We start from the raw sequence: 18,985 nt of genomic DNA, 5'->3' as shown, positions 1-18,985 counted from the left end.
CTAAAAGTCTGATGGCTGGAAACAGATTTATTGTTAATAAATCATGTGCAAATGCTGTAAAGTGTGACATTTTTGCACATAAAATTCAAAAAGCAATGACCGAGGCACAGAAGGTCATGAAAAACATTTCTGAACTCACTGTATTCCTACATAATTCTAATTATTTGGCTGGCAAGCCAAAATTAGCGAGGCCTAACAGTGAAATTCAACATGAATAATTGACACCTACATAGAATGACACCTGTAACAATACATTGGAACGCGTATCACAAACAAAATCAGCGAATTACACTTCCTACACAATCATAATGTTGACACTGAACTCATATAGAAACACACACCATGACCGAACATTCACTAAGAATCACTAACTACAGATGCTACCACTGCGACAGTATGAGGCACAGAGATGGTGATGCCCTCATCTATGTGATTCTTGCGTTTGATTACGATTGATTCTTGTGTTTACGCATCAGACAACAGCCATGGTTTTGAGGAAGTAAGAGTTACAGTTCAAATCCCAAATCAAAGGAGCATTGGGGGTATTATAGTACATTATACTAGAATATTCCCAATTTGATAATCTAGGACCAGCATCTACTCAATCTCCTAAATAATCTGCACCCCACCATTATTGGTTCAGATTTCAATGTAAAGCACACTAGCTGGGGCTGCAGAAAATCAAGCAGGTATGGTGAAGTAATCAACTTTCTTTTTAACAACCCTACTATATTTAACTCCCTCATGATTTCACATTCAGAACCATAAATCACATACATAACCCGAACAGCCTTGATATTTCTATTCCTTCCGCTAACATACTGCTTTTACTTGAAGTTATTGATGACCTCTCCTCGGACCATGTCCCTGTCTTGGCACACATAGGAATTTACACAACAGAAAAGGAATGTGTTTATAAAACCACAGACTGGCAACATTTTCAAAATTACACCTGGCAACATTGCTCTGCACCTTGCTCTTTTAAAAAGCATGATGACACCAATCAAGCTATTCAAAATCTCACCCAAAATATTACAGCAGCTTTTGAAAAATCTACTAGTGAAGGTAAAAGTAAAAATTATTATCTTAAACTCCGTCCTAATAATCGGAACCTGATCAAAGAATGCAAAAGGCAGAGAAAAATACCCCTTTTCTCACATTACCCTAAGGTCACCAGGAAAATTAAACGACTGGTCAGTGAGCATTGTACAAATATATGGAATGATTAAACTGAAAGTCTTAACTCTGAGGTCGGTGACTTTTGGAATTTTATTTGAAATTTAAAAACAAATCGCACCAGAAATATGCCCTTTACAGGTAACATTGGTTTAAAATATTCAAATGATAAGAAGGCCAACGCATTTGCAAATCACTTTGAGGAACAATTTAAGACCAGTGATAATCCTTCAGATTCACATTTCATTACACATGTTGATAAAACAGAAGATTGGACTCAGCAACCCACAACTACTAATACTGCTACCCTCACCCCCCCAGCCGAAGTTAATGCTATTATTTCCCAATTACATAATAGAAAGACCCCTGATAAACATAGCATAGAAAACAAAATAATTAAACACCTGCATAATAGCTGCATCAGTGAATTCTGTGTGATCTGTAATGCTTGTCTGTTTTTTAAATTATTTTCTGATGATGTGGAAGCATGCAACGGTTATTCTCATCTCCAAGTCCAGGAAAGATGCATCATTTGTTGAAAACTACCATCCAATCAAATCTGCTACCGTCACTTGAAAAATTATTTGAAAGGATTACTTGAAAAATTATTTGAAAGGAAATATTTTTAAAATGTTTGGATCTGGCACTGAAATCATTCTCCAATCACCAGTATATGTATTTCATAGGGAGCCCCTCTAAAACTATGTAACTGGGCAGGATAGTGGAATTCATTAGAGCAGCAATACATAAATATCAAACTACTGCTTTTCTCATGCTAGCCATAGCCAAAATCTTTGACTGCATCTGGCATAACGAACTAATTTATAAACTCATCATCCTCGATCTCTGCAGGAAAACTATCTTAATTATAATTAGCCATGTGCAATTCCCTAAAAGCAGGCATTTGAAAGCGACACAGGAACCTTAGCAAGCCCAAAGAAAAATCCACATATATAGCACATCTGCTTCCTTTTATTGGATATTATATTAACCATTCCTGGAGGCTGTAAGCAAAGAGGAGATTTTCTTATATTATTTTATTTCATTAATTTATTTATTTTACTAATGGTCCAGATATTAGATCATTCCAGATATTGGATATTCGAATTTCGGACTTTGTACTACATTTGATTATATTTTAGTTCAGGTTCATGAAAATGTTCTTTTGCTACATAAACAAAATAAAATAAAGGTACTTCCTGATTATCAGCAGCCTCACTGAAAAATCAAGAATTCACTGGCAACTTTGGAGAGCACCTGTCAACTTGTTGCCAACTGATTTTCTGTCAAGTTAATGAGCCAAAGATAACAGACATTTTCAAAATGGTGGCAAAGAATTTGATACAAGAGGAATAAACCAATAAAATTTTTTTTAAAAAAAGAAACACTGGTAATAAAATACTTAACTTTTTGGAGAAAATCTTCCTTTTTATGCTCCATGTACACACAGATCTCTTTTTGCTTAAAAAAACTATCAAAGAATTGTACAAGCTCAACATCCCTGCTACTGGACACTGAGCAACAGCAGCCAAAACAGACATGTGCTACATGTATACCTGGGTTGCCCCATAAAAACTTTTTGGTGGCATCATAACGTAACTATTTTGGCAGCATACTGCTTTTCTTGTGAATACTTTTCCGTGACTTTTTGGATGGGCTATGAATAATCAGAAAGTCCCAACATAAATTGATGCAGGTTTTTGGCACAATTCCGTGCTGTGGGATGGTATTTTATATTGACACTTAGAGACGTGGTAGCAAAATTTCAGTCGCATACAGATTGTGTGGAAAATAAATTTAGTATTAAAAGGTACGATGTTGGAGTTGTTAATGAGTCTTTTGTTCACTTGTGTGTTTATGCGGATAGAAGTGCATTTTTGGAATTTCTATGGGAGTCAGTACTTTTAAAATGGAGTTTGGCGTGTCTGAAATGTGGAGCTGAAATAAGAAGTCGGACGAAGAATGGTGTTTCTGATGGACTTGTGTGGGTTTGCAGTCAAATGGTTACTGCTAAAGTATGAGGCTGTCTGCGGAGTTTAAGATTTGGATTGTGGTTTTCGCATAGTATGTTAACTTTGGAGGAAGTTTTTATCATTACTTTTGAAATTTTGAATCACAGAACGACATGTGATATAGCAAACTCATGGCACTTTTGTTGACAGACATTGTGTGACTGGCAAAATTTTATTCACGTATATATTATGGTAAGTGCCTTTTTTTTTGTATTGTTTTTATTTTGTAGAATGTTATGTTCATTGTATTTTTACTATGGATTTCTGTTGTTATTTGAATTGTTTGTAATTTATTTTAGTTTATTTTTTGATTTCTGCGCAATGCCTAGATTGTGTAATTCGTAGATGTTTTTTAATGTTGAAACAGAACGCTGTGTATATGGCATTCTATTAAATTTATTGTTGCTAGGTTAATTTATTAAAGCGAGGTATGCTTAGTTCATAGATTCCTTCGCTGCCTAGATTGTGCAATTTGTAGATGTTTTTATAAGTTAAAACACATCACTTTGTACATGGATTCTTATCAAATATTTTTGGTGAGAAACTTTACGTTTTTGCTATCTAAATTTGTTTTGTTTCAAATTTTTAGCTTAAATTGTGTGTTCAAAACGTGGTTTTTGGAGATATTTTTGGCTTAAAGTTTGAAATGTAGACAAAAAATTTAGATAGTAGTATGGCATCCTGGAGTTTCTCACAAAAATGTTTGGCGATTTGAGGGCGCATATAAGAGTAGTCCCGTTATTTGATTTTTTAATTTAAAATGTAGTTTACTGAGATTATATATTTTTTGTTGGCTGCTTCTTTGACTTTTTTAATGAAAATAGATATGTACATGAACAAAGGGAGTGTGCAAAGCCAAGTTTGTACAATTCTCTGATGTTTTTTTTTTTTTTAAGAGAAAATAGGCTGATGTGTACATGGATACCAAGTTTGTGCAATTCTTTGACTTGTTATTTTGGCTTTATGTTGCAGAAATTTTTGGAGCAAAAATTGGCACTAGACATAGCCAAAATATTAAATCAAAGAATTGCGGTATCCATGTACTGCCCAAATCGCCAAGGAGCACCCGTAAATATATTTTTACAAAATTTAATAATACAGAGACAAACCAAAAAAAAACTCAGTAAAAAAAATTTATCGCAATACCACATCAAGAATTCTACACATATGCTGTTTTAATCATTTTTGATTTAGCTGGTAAATTTTACGCAGTGTAAACATCACATTCATTGCTTACAAATAAAGCTAAAAAGACAAAAAAGTTGGGTACGTCATCTTGTTAAGACAACTTAACTTGAATATATGGCAACGTTTAACACTCAATCGGGAATTCTAAAAATATGCTGCTTTTAAACATCCTGTCATTTTACTACTGAATTTTATGCAGGATAAGTATAAAGGAAACGATATTTAATAATTTAAATAAACAATGTTTAATTAATTAGTTAAAAAGACAAAAAAGTTGTGTTTGCAAGATGAGTCCAAAAGCAACAGATCGTGAGCTTAGCGAGAGCATAAAAGAAACCTTAAGAAACCCTCTCATGCGATGTCAAAACCTGAATTCTTTAACATTTTCTTTCTCTCTTTCAGACAGAAATATTTTGAATTAATTGGAATCACAAAGAACCTGTTAGAGGCAGTGTGATTTTTACTAACAACAGCTAGGCAGTAATTGTTTACGCATCATACGATTAACATGGCAGAAAAATAGGACAAAAAGTATGACGTTACATTATATGCAATAAAAAATAGCTTGCTGAGCATGATATTTAGCACAACAAAATGAAAACAGGTGGAAGAAAACATGATATTAAGCATTGTATGTATGCGCATATATGTCAACATACATTATACGCACATACATATGTATGTATGTGTATACATGTGTGTACATACATATGTATATATGTGTATGTGTACATATGTATGCATACACACATAAATTTCTGAATCAAATCCCGATAACAAAAGCATACCAATCCACTTCTACTACAGCCTTATATCCCTTACAGCATCTTTTTCATGAAGGCAATAATCTTTCAGGTATGCACAACTGCAAATACATATCAGTGTCTCTAACAATTTCCTCAACTAAACAAAAATAATTCATCTATTCATTGCTAAAAATTGAAAAGAGACAGCATGAAGAAAAACAATAACAATAAAAGAATGTATTAATTACAGGAGCTAAGAAGAACCATGAGAATGTATAAACTGCAAATGGAATATAAGAAACCTAGGAAGAATGGCTGTAATCTCCAAACAATTGATGGGATTACTAGCTTTGAACTGCTATTGCCATTTTTTGCAATGTTTACATTTCTCAGTCTTTCTGCAGTAGTGCTTCTAAATAATCATTTTTTATGACATTGATCATATTAAAAAAAATTTACTTTAAAGCATTTTCTTCCTCCTTCAAGCATATCTTCATGGTGTACTTGGTAACAAACTCAGCACATATTCAAGAGGTCTAGTTTTGAGTCCTGGCGAGGATACTGCACATTTTTCATGTCTCCTGCCTCAAGAAAACCTAATGTCTCTACAACTTCTTATTCAATTTCTCTTCCTCATCTAATTTTCCCACATTTGTTAATGCATAGTGTTACGGATTTGGTATTTAAATAGCTAATGTTAGTTGAATTATAAATTAAATTGTTGGTTGATCTTTACAATATAGTAACTGGTAGTTTGGCGACATTTTGGAGGCGATAAAGGTTACTACCTGGGACTTTGGTAATAATGTGAGCAGTACTCAGTTCCGATTACGCATTATTTTGTGTGAGGGAAATGAGAGATCATGGGATATGTCATGTGATATTAATGGACGAATTACGGTTCTTTAATCGGAAAAGGGGGGAAATTGGGAAAAAATCTGGAAATTTTGTATTTGGTTTATTCTGTGTTGTGTGAAACAGTGTTCGTGAATTTTTGGATCCCATGGCCGTAACTAAAGAGAAGTTTATCGGACACATAATCAAGATTCTGAAGAAGATTAGGTAAGTTAGTATTTTTAATTATTTGAGGATATTATTTTTATGCATTGTTTTCTAAATGTAAGGTGGAAGTAAAGGAATTTGGTATTATTGGGAAAATTGTTATTAGCAATGATTTAGTTTAAAGTAATTAGGATTGTAAGGTAATTTTTATTAATTTAATGTATGTGCTCATTTATATTTTAAGTAGTGTTTTTGAATTTAATTATATTTTAATTAAATGATAGTTATTTTGTGAATTTTATGTTTGTAGGAATTTGGTATACGTTTCAGTTGAAGTAAACGTGCATGGAAAGAATTTAAATATCTGACACTAAGTATTTGTAATGGTTGCGGTATGAATTCGTTGGTGACATTTATAATATAATAGATGATTTAGAGGTAAAAGTTTTTGGATATTTTATTTATTTTATATGTGGAAATGTTCATATTTGGAAAGGGTAAATACTTTTTCGCAATCAGGTAATTTCATATATGTTCTTTTTACCGGGTTTAAAGATTGAGAAAATTGTCATGTATTTTCGTGAAATTTTTCTAATTTATGAGAAAAAAGCAGTGTACATGGATATAGTGAAGAGTGTGCGCAATGCCATTTTTGTGCAATTCTGGGATGTTTTTTTAAGTAAAAATAAGTCGACGTGTACATGGTTTAGTGATATTTTAATTAAATGATACTTATTTTGTGAATTTTATGTTTGTAGGAATTTGGTATACGTTTAAGTTGAAGTAAATGTGCATGGAAATAATTTAAATATTTGATACTAAGTATTTGTAATGCTTGCGGTATGAACTCGTTGGTGACATGTATAATGTAATAGATGATTTAGAGGTAAAAGTTTTTGGATATTTTATTTATTTTATACGTGGAAATGTTCATATTTGGAAAGAGTAAATACTTTTTCGCGATCAGGTAATTTCATATATGTTCTTTTTACAGGGTTTAAAGATTGAGAAAATTGTCATGTATTTTCGTGAAATTTTTCTAATTTATGAGAAAAAAGCAGTGTACATGGATATAGTGAAGAGTGTGCGCAATGCCATTTTTGTGCAATTCTGGGATGTTTTTTTAAGTAAAAATAAGTGGCGTGTACATGGTTTATGTGTATGTGTTATTTTGAAAAACGCGTAAGGAGTATGGTATTGTGCACTTTTTCCCAATTTTGCAGTGAATATTTGTCATGATTAAGCAGTTTTGTTAGATAAAATTTCTAGCATAAGTGTAATTCGGCTAGTAGATTGTTGGAAGAAGTGTTCAGTAGATAAAAAGAAAAGAAACATGTCTTTACTTCGTGAAGACAAAATAGCGGCGGGAAAAAAAAAAAAATAGAGGGTTGCTGTAGGAGAGTTGGTCGCCAAATTTTCGCCAAAAAAACGCCAAGTTACCATAATGTAAAGATCAACCAAATTGTTTTAATCCCCGTGCAGTGCAGCACGTCATGAATATTAAAGAAAAGCTAAAGCGGAAAATTAAAAATACAACAGCACGTGCATTTAACATTAAATAAATAAATATCTCTTCTTTGATTTCGAGAAAGTTCCAGAAAATTAATGCGCGCGATTTAAAATCTTATAACAGGAGGAAAACCTTTCAGTTCATGTGATTTTAGTTTGTTTGTTGTTGTTTTAAGAGTTTGTTTAGAAAACTGCTCTTGTTGACTGTTGCGAATTCTCGGATTAGCTTTCTCTAGCTGTTTTGAATTGAGTTCTCTTAAAAGATAACTACTGTGAGATATTGTAATACTGAACGAATACCTGAGGAAAATTAAGCATTCTTTTGTTGTGATAATAAAAAATTTTGGTACAACTCTGATATACGCCCTAATTTCACCAAATGTGGCGATATGTGTTCTGCACTGGTTTTTGGCGCGATTGCGTGTTGTATGGCAACCCTGTTGACGTTGAAAAATCTTTCGCAGGAGTTCCTTGGTTCGCGTCATGCTTTGTGTCTGAGAAGCTAAGAGGGAAAGATATAATGGTGAAAGTTGTTGAATTGAAGTTCGGCAAAAGGAAATATCGTCGTGGCCATCCTGTTAAGGGGCAATGGGTATTTGGAGGTGTGGAAAGAGGGTATGGGAGATTATTTTTAGTGGCTGTGCGTGATAGATGTAGGGATTTGTGATTATTTGTTTTTTTATTTATTTGTGAACCATAGTCTGAATTTTCTGGATAGTGTGTCTGGCTGTCATATAAATACGATAGTGATTACGTGGCAGTATGAAATTGGTATTTCTGCTGTTCGAAAAAACATTGATTCATGGTAAGTGCATTTTATTTTATTCTTGTTCTTATTTTGTAGAATGTTATGTTCATTTTTTTTTTTTTTTTAGTATGAATTTCTGTTGTTATTGTTGTTTTTTTTAATTGTTTGAAATTTATTTTAGTTATTTTATTGATTAGTGTTTTAAAGTTGAAATAGAACGCTGTATACGTGGTATTCTTTGAAATTTATTGTTATTATGTTAATTTATTAAAGTGAGGTGCGCGTAGTTCGTAGATTCGTTTGTTGCGTAAATTGTGCAATTCGTAGATTTTTTTTTTTAAAGTTTTCAAAGAATACCATGTACACAGGATGCTGTGTACATGGTATTCTTTGAAATTTATTGTTGTTATGTTAATTTATTAAAGCGAGGTGTGCGTAGTTCGTAGATTCGTTTGTTGCCTAAATTATGCAATTCGTAGATGTTTTAAGTTTAAACAGGATGCTGTGTACGTGGTATTCTTTGAAATTTATCGTTGTTGTGTTAATTTATTAAAGCGAGGTGTTCGTAGATTCGTTTGTTGCCTAAATAGTGCAATTCGTAGATTTTTTTTAAGTTTAAACCGGATGCTGTGTACATGGTATTCTTTGAAATTTATCGTTGTTATGTTAATTTATTAAAGCGAGGTATGCGTAGTTTGTAGATTTGTTCGTTGCCTAGATTGTGCGATTCGTAGATTTTTTTTTTAAGTTAAAACATATCGCGGTGTACATGGACTCTTGTCAAATAATTTTGGTTAAAAACTTTACGGTTTTGCTATCTAAATGTTTTGTTTTTGTTTCGGATTTTTAGCTTAAATTGTGTGTTCAAAACTTGGTTTTTGCATTCGCGAAAACCGTGTTTATGGAGACATTTTAGGCTTAAAGTTCGAAATGTAGACAAAAAATTTAGATAGCAATATGGCAGCGTGGAGTTTTTCGCCAAAAATGCTTGGCGAGAAATTTGGTGACTTGAGGGCGCATATCAGAGTAGTTCCAAAATTTTGTTTATTTTTCATCGGACTTGTGCATTCAATTCAAATGAACCCATACGCACGCAACAATTTTTGGTGTCAGAAGTGGGATTTGAATGCCAATAACAAGAGCGATGGAAGAACAGTTAAGGCAGTTGATATCAGCCTTTGCCTCATTTAAGGAAGAAATGAAACGGGACAGGAAGAAACAAAAGCGGGACAGAAACAGATGAAATTGGGCCAGGAATCTGTTAAGGAGGAGATGAAAGTAATCAAAGAGAAGATGGATGCTGGCCAAGAATCCATTAAGGAAGAAATGAAAGCTGTTCAAGCCAGTCAAGAAGAAATGAAAAGAGAAATTAGCTGCATAATAGAAAACAAATTTGAGGCCATGGAAAATAGAATGGACATGGTTGAAAATAAAGTTGGGCAAATTGAAGAAAAAGTTTCTTCCATAAAAGATCAAATTTAAGAAAGCATTTCTTCAGTGAAAGAAGAAATAGTTTCTTCTGTAAAAGAGCATACAGAAAAGAGAGTTTCTGCCTTCGAACAACAAATTAATGATAGGGTTTCAGCTATTGCAAAAGAAGTTGATACTTTAAAGAAGATCATAGCGATGGCAGGGAACAATTCTGATAGTTTTAAATTCTTACCCATGCCTGCTCGTCCCTCTCTGAAGTCATCTACATATGATGGGAAGACCTCTAGGCAAGTGTATAAAACACAATTTTCTATAGTGGTGGAACCGAATGGATGGGATCCCCAAGCTAAGGCCTGTTATCTTACCGCTTCTTTGAGACCAGACGTGGCGGATATCCTTCAGATTCTTCCCAAAGCATAAGGCTAGATTTCAAAAGCTCTATCCGCCACAATTGGAGCTGTGCTTCGGCGAAAAATGTTTAAAAGACTACAGCAGTCTTCAATTAAAATCCCGTCAACAGAAGCCCACCGAAACACTTCAGGAGCTCACCACTGATGTAGAAAGGTATTTAGATGTAGAAAGGTATTTGGTATTTAAATAGCTAACGTTAGTTGAATTATAAATTAAATTGTTTCAATCCCCGTGTAGTGCAGCGCATGAAGACTATTAAAGGAAAGCTAAGGTGAAAAATTAAAAATACAAGAGCACATGCATTTAACATTAAATAAATAAATATCTCTTCTTTGATTTCGAGAAAGTTGCAGAAAATTATCGCGTGCGATTTAAAGTCTTATAAAAGGAAAAAAACCTCTCAGTTTGTGGTAGTTAGTTATTTTAGTTAGTTTGCTGATGTTTAGTTAGTTAGTTCTCTTGAACGTTTGAGTAGTTAAAAGATAACTACTATGAGATATTGTAATACTGAACGAATATCTGAGGAAAATTAAGCATTTTTGTTGTGATAATAATAAATTTTGTTCATTTTTCATCAGACTTGTGCATTCAATTCAAACGAACCCATACGCACGCAACAATATAATGAATTATTGTACTCATTAGTTTTCATATTCAAAGTACAGTACCTCATCATATTCAAAACATTGTATGAAAATGACCAATATTTCCGAGACTATTAACAAACATGGATACTTAGCAATGCCTCAACCATACCCACTGTGTACCAAAATGGATGTTCATTAAAAGTTTTCTTTACAACTAGTTTTCTTTGGAAAAAATAAATAAACCATAGCACAGTACTAATATTCTTAAAAATTCTGTAATCTGACAATTCATTTATTCTGATTTAAACCATGAACTCAACTGCTAAAATTGGGGATACTCAGATAACCGGCACTTGGCAAACTGATAAAACAGCTACAGAAATTTATTTTGGGAGTATCAAGACATCTACATGGGATTTTCATGACCCCCAAATATAACACAAACAAGAGCCAGTTCTCCCTTAAAAGTCTTCATGACTGCTCTCTCCTACGACACCATGATTATTAAACTAAAAAATTAATCTGTTTGTTCAATGAAAATCATATGGTCACAGAACACCTACATTTTATATAAATACAATTCCTAACTGAATTCGACTAGATCCCTCAGTATTTACCAAGCCCTAACCAAGTACAACATAATTACATAATTACAGACCTTTCCTTTTAAAAACCCCTCCTTTTTATCAGAGACACACTTACTATATCTTCTGTAAGTAATAAACCAGCTAAGATGTTATCAATTATGAGAATATACTTTACGATTCATAGCCATTCCTCAGTAACTTAACAAAAGAACTAATACACATTTTCTCCTCCCATAAATACATTATAACTTGCTCTAAAAATAAATACCTTAATTCTTTTGGAGAAAAAAAATCAAATCTTAAAACTTAAAATTCACAAATGATAAAATTTTAATTTCATTAAAATCTGAATAAAAATAAATTTCTCATAGAAACAGAGAGGTAAAAGTTTGGCTAAAATCGTTTTAAATCACATTCAAGTGACCTGTAAACAACTTCAAGGATTAAATACTTTATAACTATTTTATTTAAAAAAAAAAAAAAAAAATACCAGTATTGAATCAATTCATCCCCGACCCCGAAAAAAAATTTTTTTTGCTGCATCAATTACAACAATATGGAGTTGGTGAGTAAAAAAGAAAAGAAAAAAAAAAAAAAAAAAAACTGAACTCACCTGCAGCGATGACGAGGAAAATAATGTAGCCGATCCCTCGCGAGAGGCTCTCGGTCTGCATGGCGGCAGACGTCTGGCTTGAGTCTGTATAGGCTTCTGTAGCCTTTGAAGGGACAACTAGCCTGTCAGGGACCGTCTTCTAAATACTGTCCGAAGCATGATCAGCTGATCATATGATATCTTCATAATTTTAAAGCCAGAACATTTTCAAATTACTATTGTATTCGGATCTGGGTTAATTCAAAAAGTTTATTCTATACTTGTAAAACAGTTCGAGGTTGTTCTGATTTGACTCACAGCAAGTTACGCATCTCCATTTGCCATTCCCAAAGAGAATTCTTAATTCTTCTACATATAATCAGATTAAATATTGTTGATCGATTCTTAAGTAATATTAGAATGTGTTCGTTTATTATAAATTTCTTTTTTATGATGAACTCGAGATATGCAGATCACATATGATGGTAAGCGTAAAGGTCAACTTTATCAAAATAACCAATCTCGCACAAAATCAGAATTTCATTTGTGGAATCTAACAATTTATATCACATATGCAACCTTATCGCTAATCGTCAGCTAAAGAGTAAATAAAATAAAGTATTAAAATCCGCTAGACAAGCAAATCGTTATCAAAGGGTTTAAATTTCTTTAGCGCTTTCTGGTAGTGTCGAACGCTGCGCTGTATTTCCACGCTATTCACTCGTTTGAAATCAAATAAAATTTCATAAACAACAATAAGCTCTTCGCAACAAAAAAAAGTCCAGTGATTCTTTTTTTTTTTTTTTTTTTTTTTTTTAAAGCTCCACTACATGGCAAACCTTAGTTTATTGAAAAAGTTTCACAACGCAAACGTTCTACTTCGTCTAGCAATAATGACTGCGAACTGATAGCAGCGACGGGCCTGCAGACTGTCTGGCCGTCGGACGATACCATATTATACGGAAGGGGTGATTTCGTACGCAGACGGAGGGATACAGGACATTTTAACCTTATTTTCGCCATCTCGTGTCTGTTTCGGGAGCGCAGTTTGCGTTTTGATGAAAGAGCCCTCTTATTGTTTATTAACTAGTTGTTATTTTTCCCAAGCAAAACTCAAAATATCACATTTCCAGAACTGCTTATATATCTGTTACATCCCATATATTTTCTTACGATTTTTTTTTTTTACTGATATTCATGTCAACGTACCAAAGCTTCTGAAATCTGATATTTTCTTGGAGGCCGCAGATGTGTAACAGAAAACTAAATTTTCTGCGTAATAATTAATTAATTGATTACTTTTTTAAGTTCTATCTAAACATGCATTTTTAGTATTTTCTTACGCATTACATTTTAGTAGTATACCCCTACAGATAAAATAAAAATTTCTTTTATGATGGAATTAATGCTTACTGACTATTAATATTAAATTTTATAATATTATATAATTAAAATTAAATAGATTATTAATTAAATAACTGCATTCTATAATTCCCCTTCCCCCACCCACACATAACTTATTACAAAAAACAGCATTAATATTTATAATCAGTAAGTTTTTCTTGGATAAGCAAAAAAAAACACATCTGGATCAACTTTTAATAATTAGTCATTCTTTAGAACGTGGGTCCCCAAGCTTTTCCGACAGCTTTTATGACCCTTTCAAGAATTTATTGTCTCTAATTCTACTTCAAACTTTTTTTTTTAAACCACACGAAAGGGGGGAAAAAAATAGTAATAAAGGAAACACCGTTACAAATTATGCTTGAATAAATTACTTCAAAGCGAAAGTTTCAGTTTGATAATACAGCTGCAGATGATTTGTTTTAATTATTTACAACTTTTAAATAAACGCAAAATACAATTAATGAACTTTATATGCATATATAAAACAATGACATACCCCGCTTTCACACAAGTCCTTCTCCTGACTTTATTTTTTCATCCGTTGTTCATAAGCCTATACTTACACGCAAAGATTTAAGTTTCTTCATTTTTAAATTTTAAAAATATATATATATTTAATTACGAAATTTAATCTTTTACACGTTTCTCTGGTTCCTACACTTAAGAAAATTTTATGCTGTTTGTCAAAAATAAAACACAAGAAGTTCGACTCCCGTAAGGACAAAAATTGGCAGAGATTTTTTTTTTTTCCCCTCTCAAATTTGCTATTTTTTATGTCATTTTCAATTGGCATTTTGATTTGAATTCAATTTGGATTTATTTATAAATTAAATTAGAATAATTCAAGATTGATTTTTTTCTGTAAATGCTATTATTCACTATTTCTTTTAGATTTACTAGTCTATAGCATTCTTTAATTTATAATTCTTTTACAAATGATACTCTGAAAGAATTTTCACATAAATAATTTATTATAAGTTTTCAAAGTCTAAAAATAGGTTATTAATATTCTCATGAAGCTTTATTATTAAGTAACTACATAAAAAATTCATTAAATTACAAATATTTTACATTTTTAATTAATGCAAATAAAATTACGATTGGCTATGAGGCAATACTGGCTCCTGCCAGTATTTTCTAGAACATGAATTCTATTAGATTTTGTGGATAAGATCTCCATTTTGGGGGGGAAAATTGCATGGATTAACACTTTTTACAATAAATTGCATAGGAATGTTTTTCACTTAATCTCTTAACATCAGAAGCCTTTTCCTAAACTGATATTTTATGTTAAACATTTCATTCTTCAGATATTGCGTATGGCTTCTGAATATGACCTCATTTTAATGTCAAATATCTTGGCCATTTTTTGTTATACAGAAACCACTTTCTTTTTATAAGAAGTACAAAATTTTCGTAAATATAAACACAATGATTGGAGGAAAGTATAAAAAGATAGATTTCGTCATTTTTAAAAGATTGGTTTCTTTAAATTTAAAAATGCCTAAACATGAGCATTTATGTTATTTAAAACTTTTTGTAACTGAAAGTACACTGGTGTACAAACTTAAGAGATAGGAAACATTTTCCCTCATTTTCTCCTGAAATAACACTCAAAACCTGGACAGTTGCTTGCCTGCCATAAAATGTTACTGTGCCGTTGAGATGAGTTTATGTATTCTTGTGGGCTTTGCTACACCAGCAAGAGGTACAAAAGTTCCCGTACAGCTGTTCAGCCTTTTCCACTTTGCAACACGGTAGTGGTTTTTGTTGTATTTCTTGGATAAGCTTGTTTTTTGGGGGGCGGTTGAAATGAGTATGCATCATTGCTTAGACGAAGGTAGGAGCTGAAGAATGGTGAGTAGCTTGAGTCAGGGCAAGTCCAAGGTCGCCGGAGAGCCACAACGACCAATGACGACCGGAATTTGGTACTTATGGCCACGCGCCAGAGGACGTCTACAGCCACATAACTGTCTCGTGGCCTCGCTACTGCCACAGGAACATCAGTTTCAAGGAAGACAGTTGCTAGAAGGTTCTATGAGACAGGACTGTATACCAGAAAGCCCGCTATTTGCATCCACTCACTTTCTCTAACAAAAGAGAGCGTTTACAACGGTGCATACAACATCAACAATGGACACAGCTTCAATAGGCTAATGTTCTCTTCACGGATGAGTCCAAATTCGGTATACAACCGGATTCTCAGCAATTATTGATATATAGGGAACTGGGGCCCGATACCATCCCAACAATACCATGGAAAAGGTCTAATGTGGTGCTGGAGAAGCGATGGTCTAGACCAGGGGTCGGCAACCTGCGGCTCTTTTGATGTAAAGTTGCGGCTCTCCTGTTCCATACGGAAAAACTAATATATTATTATCAAAACCCTTTAAGAAAATATGTTTTTTAAGTACCTAATTTCTCAATAGCTTCAATTTTCATAATCGTTAATTAAGCTTAACATGACCGTAATGAGATAAATTTGAACCATTGTTACTGTACTGTTAATTTGAACTATTGTTCATTTTTTCAGCTCCGCTGTCAGCATGGCAGCTGGCAAAAAAAGAGAAGAACTGAAGAAGAAAACAGAGAATTCAATCAGGATTGGGCGGAGTCGTTTGCATTCATGTGCAACACAGATGGCCTTCCGAGTTGTCTCATTTGCCACCAAAAACACGCACACAATAAGAAGTCGAATTTGGGAAGAGACTTCACTACAAAATATACCCAGTTTGCTGGTAAATATCCAAACAAGGACGCACCAAAAAAGCTCTTGAAGAGCTCCAAAAAAAAAAAAGTCAAGTTCCATGCTAAGTAACGGGCACAATCTTCCAATAATGTAAATCTGCCAAGCTCTGCAGTATCATTAGAAATTGCAAAAAGAGTAAAACCATTCACGTCAAATACCTCAAAGATTGTTTTATACGTGCATCTGAATAACTGTTTCGTGATATTAAAATCAAAGCAGAAATCATGAAAAAAATCAAAGATTTGCCTTTATCTGCAAAACCAGTACAAGATAGAACTGCTAAGATGTTTTCAAATGTAACACATACGCAAGTGAAAGACATTCAGCTGGCTTCTGCCTTATCACTTGCTATAGATGAGTCTTGTGACATAAAAGACACGACACAAGTTACCCTTTTCGTAGGGTATATGTCCTCCCAAGGTACAAACGAAGAACTGTAGAATTGTTATCACTCTCAGGGCAAATTCTCGTGGAGAAGATATAGCAAATGCTTGTGCAAAGATGCCTGGAAGACAATGGAATCGATATAAATAAAATCGTTTCGATAGCAACTGATAGAGCCAGAAGTATTACAGGAATACACAGAGGTGTAACATCAATTCTTCAGAAAAGTAACCATGAAACTCTAACGTTTCACTGTGTAATTCACCAAGAAGCGCTTTGTGCCCAAACATTTCCGGCCGAAATTGTTGAGGTCATGAACTTGGTAATTAAGATTATTAACAGCATTTTGCAAAAGCATTCTACCATCACCAGTTCAAAGATTTCCTTTACAGATAACCAGTTTTCTGACCCACTTCTGCACAATAAAGTGTGATGGCTTTCCAGAGATAACGTATTGCAACGTTTTACTTTGTGCTTGAGTGAAATAAAAACATTCCTCAATGAAAAAAGCATTGATCATCCCGAATTGGAAAAAGACAAACGGTTGCAAAACTTCTATTTTGTGGCAGATACCACAATGAAACTAAATGAACTAAATCTAAAACTGAAAGAAAAGGGTAACCCACCCTACGCCTTGCTCGAACAAGTAGTTTGTTTCGAAAACAAATTACTTGTTTTTGTTGAAGACATGGAGAGCGGTAAATTAATTCATTTTAAAAATCTGATGTAGTATATCGCAATGAGACCAAAGTAACTATTGACACGAATTATTTCAACATAGCTTTAAGAGATATGAAGGATGGATTCGCTGAGAGATTCAAGCAATTCAAAACAAACTAAAGTACTCTTGCGTTCATAGTAAATCCTCTCAACGCAAATAAATATGATATCAACAATGAGACATTTAGAATTGATGCTGGATCGCTTCAAATGCAACTGCTATATTTGAAAACCAAAGACTTGTGGAGTGACATGTTCACAGAACTCAAGAGCAAGTTGGAAGAGTTGGAGGTCCAGAAATGCATGCACGTCGAGCAGCACAAGAGGACAGCTCAAAAAGAAATTCCGCGAGTTGAGGCCCTCATATTCGGGGCATGGAATAGTCTTCCAGAAAGGTACAGTGAGGTGAAGAAATTGGCATATGGAGTACTGACGATCTTCGGGTCGACATATTCGTGAGAGCAAGCGTTCTCTTGCATGAATATAATAAAAAGTAACGTTTGAAATCAACTAACAAATAAAAATTTAGAGCTGTGCTTGAAACTTAAAACAACAAGTCATAAGCCAGATTTAATCAATCATTCAAAAGGCATGCAAAGCCAGTGCTCCCATTCATGTAACTATCTATATTTGTGTTCATACATATATTATTGCGTATTTAAAGCCGTTAATTTTGAAGTCAAAAATCAAATATATATAAGCAAAACTATAATATTGAAACGAAACGCTTTAGTGGCTCTTTAAAAACTGGTAAATTTTGTAAATTGTAACTTTTGGCTCTTCCGTTTCAATAGGTTGCCGACCCCTGGTCTAGATAGCGACCATACAAGATATCCACACACCGCTCCATGTGTTTGATACTGGTTCCATGTGTTTGATACTGGTTCGAATACTGGTTCCGTAAATGCCCGGAGTTACAGACAGAAGATCCTAGAGCCCTATGTGCGACTTTTCAGGAGTGCTGTTGGCCCTGAGTTCATTTTTGTGGATGGTAGTGCACGACCACATAATGCCCACTTGGCTGATAACTATCTGGAAAGCGAGGATATTCACCGAGTGGTTTGGCCAACCAAATCTCTTGACCTTGTTCCAATTGAACATGCTTGGAATGCTCTTGGGACGGCTATTGCAATACGCCAATCCCCATCCAGAACCATTCAGGAGTTAAAAAATGCTCTAGTGGAAGAGTGGGTGCAACCTCCACGGGGACTCCTAAACTATCTAATTAATAACATGGATACTCGTTGCTCATGCTGTCTGTCTGTCAGAAGCAACCACACACCATACTAGGCACATTTTCACTGCCATCTTTCAAACTCAAAGTTGAACCACATTAGACTCTTGGCCATAGCTCATGCTAATGAATGGCATTTTCGTTGTTGTTTTGTACACATTATTAAAATACAATAAGCTATATCCATAGCTAATTTCATTTATTTCTATCTGGTATTTCTCGAGATATTTGGGAAATAGTGTTTGATCTCTTACTTTTGTCCACCAGTATATATGTCTACAACAAACGGTTGGAGTAACGGTTTGGGGAGTACGGTGTGTGTGTGTGTGTAATAATATACATAATTAATTCATTTTAAAATAAAAGTATTCCAATTTAGTTACTTATAATATTAGTGATTTTTAATTTACTTTTCATCGGCTTCTTTCAATCGCACTTCGACTCCTGAGGGCATATAACTTTGCAGATCTGTGGTTTAGAATTTAAAGCAAAGGAAGGGGGC

General features: G+C 33.7%; 1 protein-coding gene across 1 annotated transcript in view; it reads right to left on the bottom strand.

The window, feature by feature from the left end:
• Positions 1–12,906, bottom strand: part of LOC118203447 (uncharacterized) — a 121,507-nt gene extending 108,601 nt beyond the window's left edge. Inside the window, exon 1 of the mRNA XM_035375730.2 lies at positions 12,011–12,906. Coding sequence (XP_035231621.2) covers positions 12,011–12,071 — 61 coding nt within the window. The 5' untranslated portion in view covers positions 12,072–12,906. The remainder of the gene's footprint in view (positions 1–12,010) is intronic.
• Between the last annotated feature and the right edge of the window lie 6,079 nt (positions 12,907–18,985).

This window comes from Stegodyphus dumicola, chromosome 7, assembly GCF_044657685.1.
Source record: "Stegodyphus dumicola isolate Sdum_Otavi_A_Nest chromosome 7, ASM4465768v1".
In the NCBI taxonomy this organism is placed as follows: Eukaryota; Metazoa; Arthropoda; class Arachnida; order Araneae; family Eresidae; genus Stegodyphus; species Stegodyphus dumicola.
The sequence above is the reverse complement of the archived record's forward strand: the minus strand, read 5'-3'. Positions and strand labels throughout refer to the sequence as shown.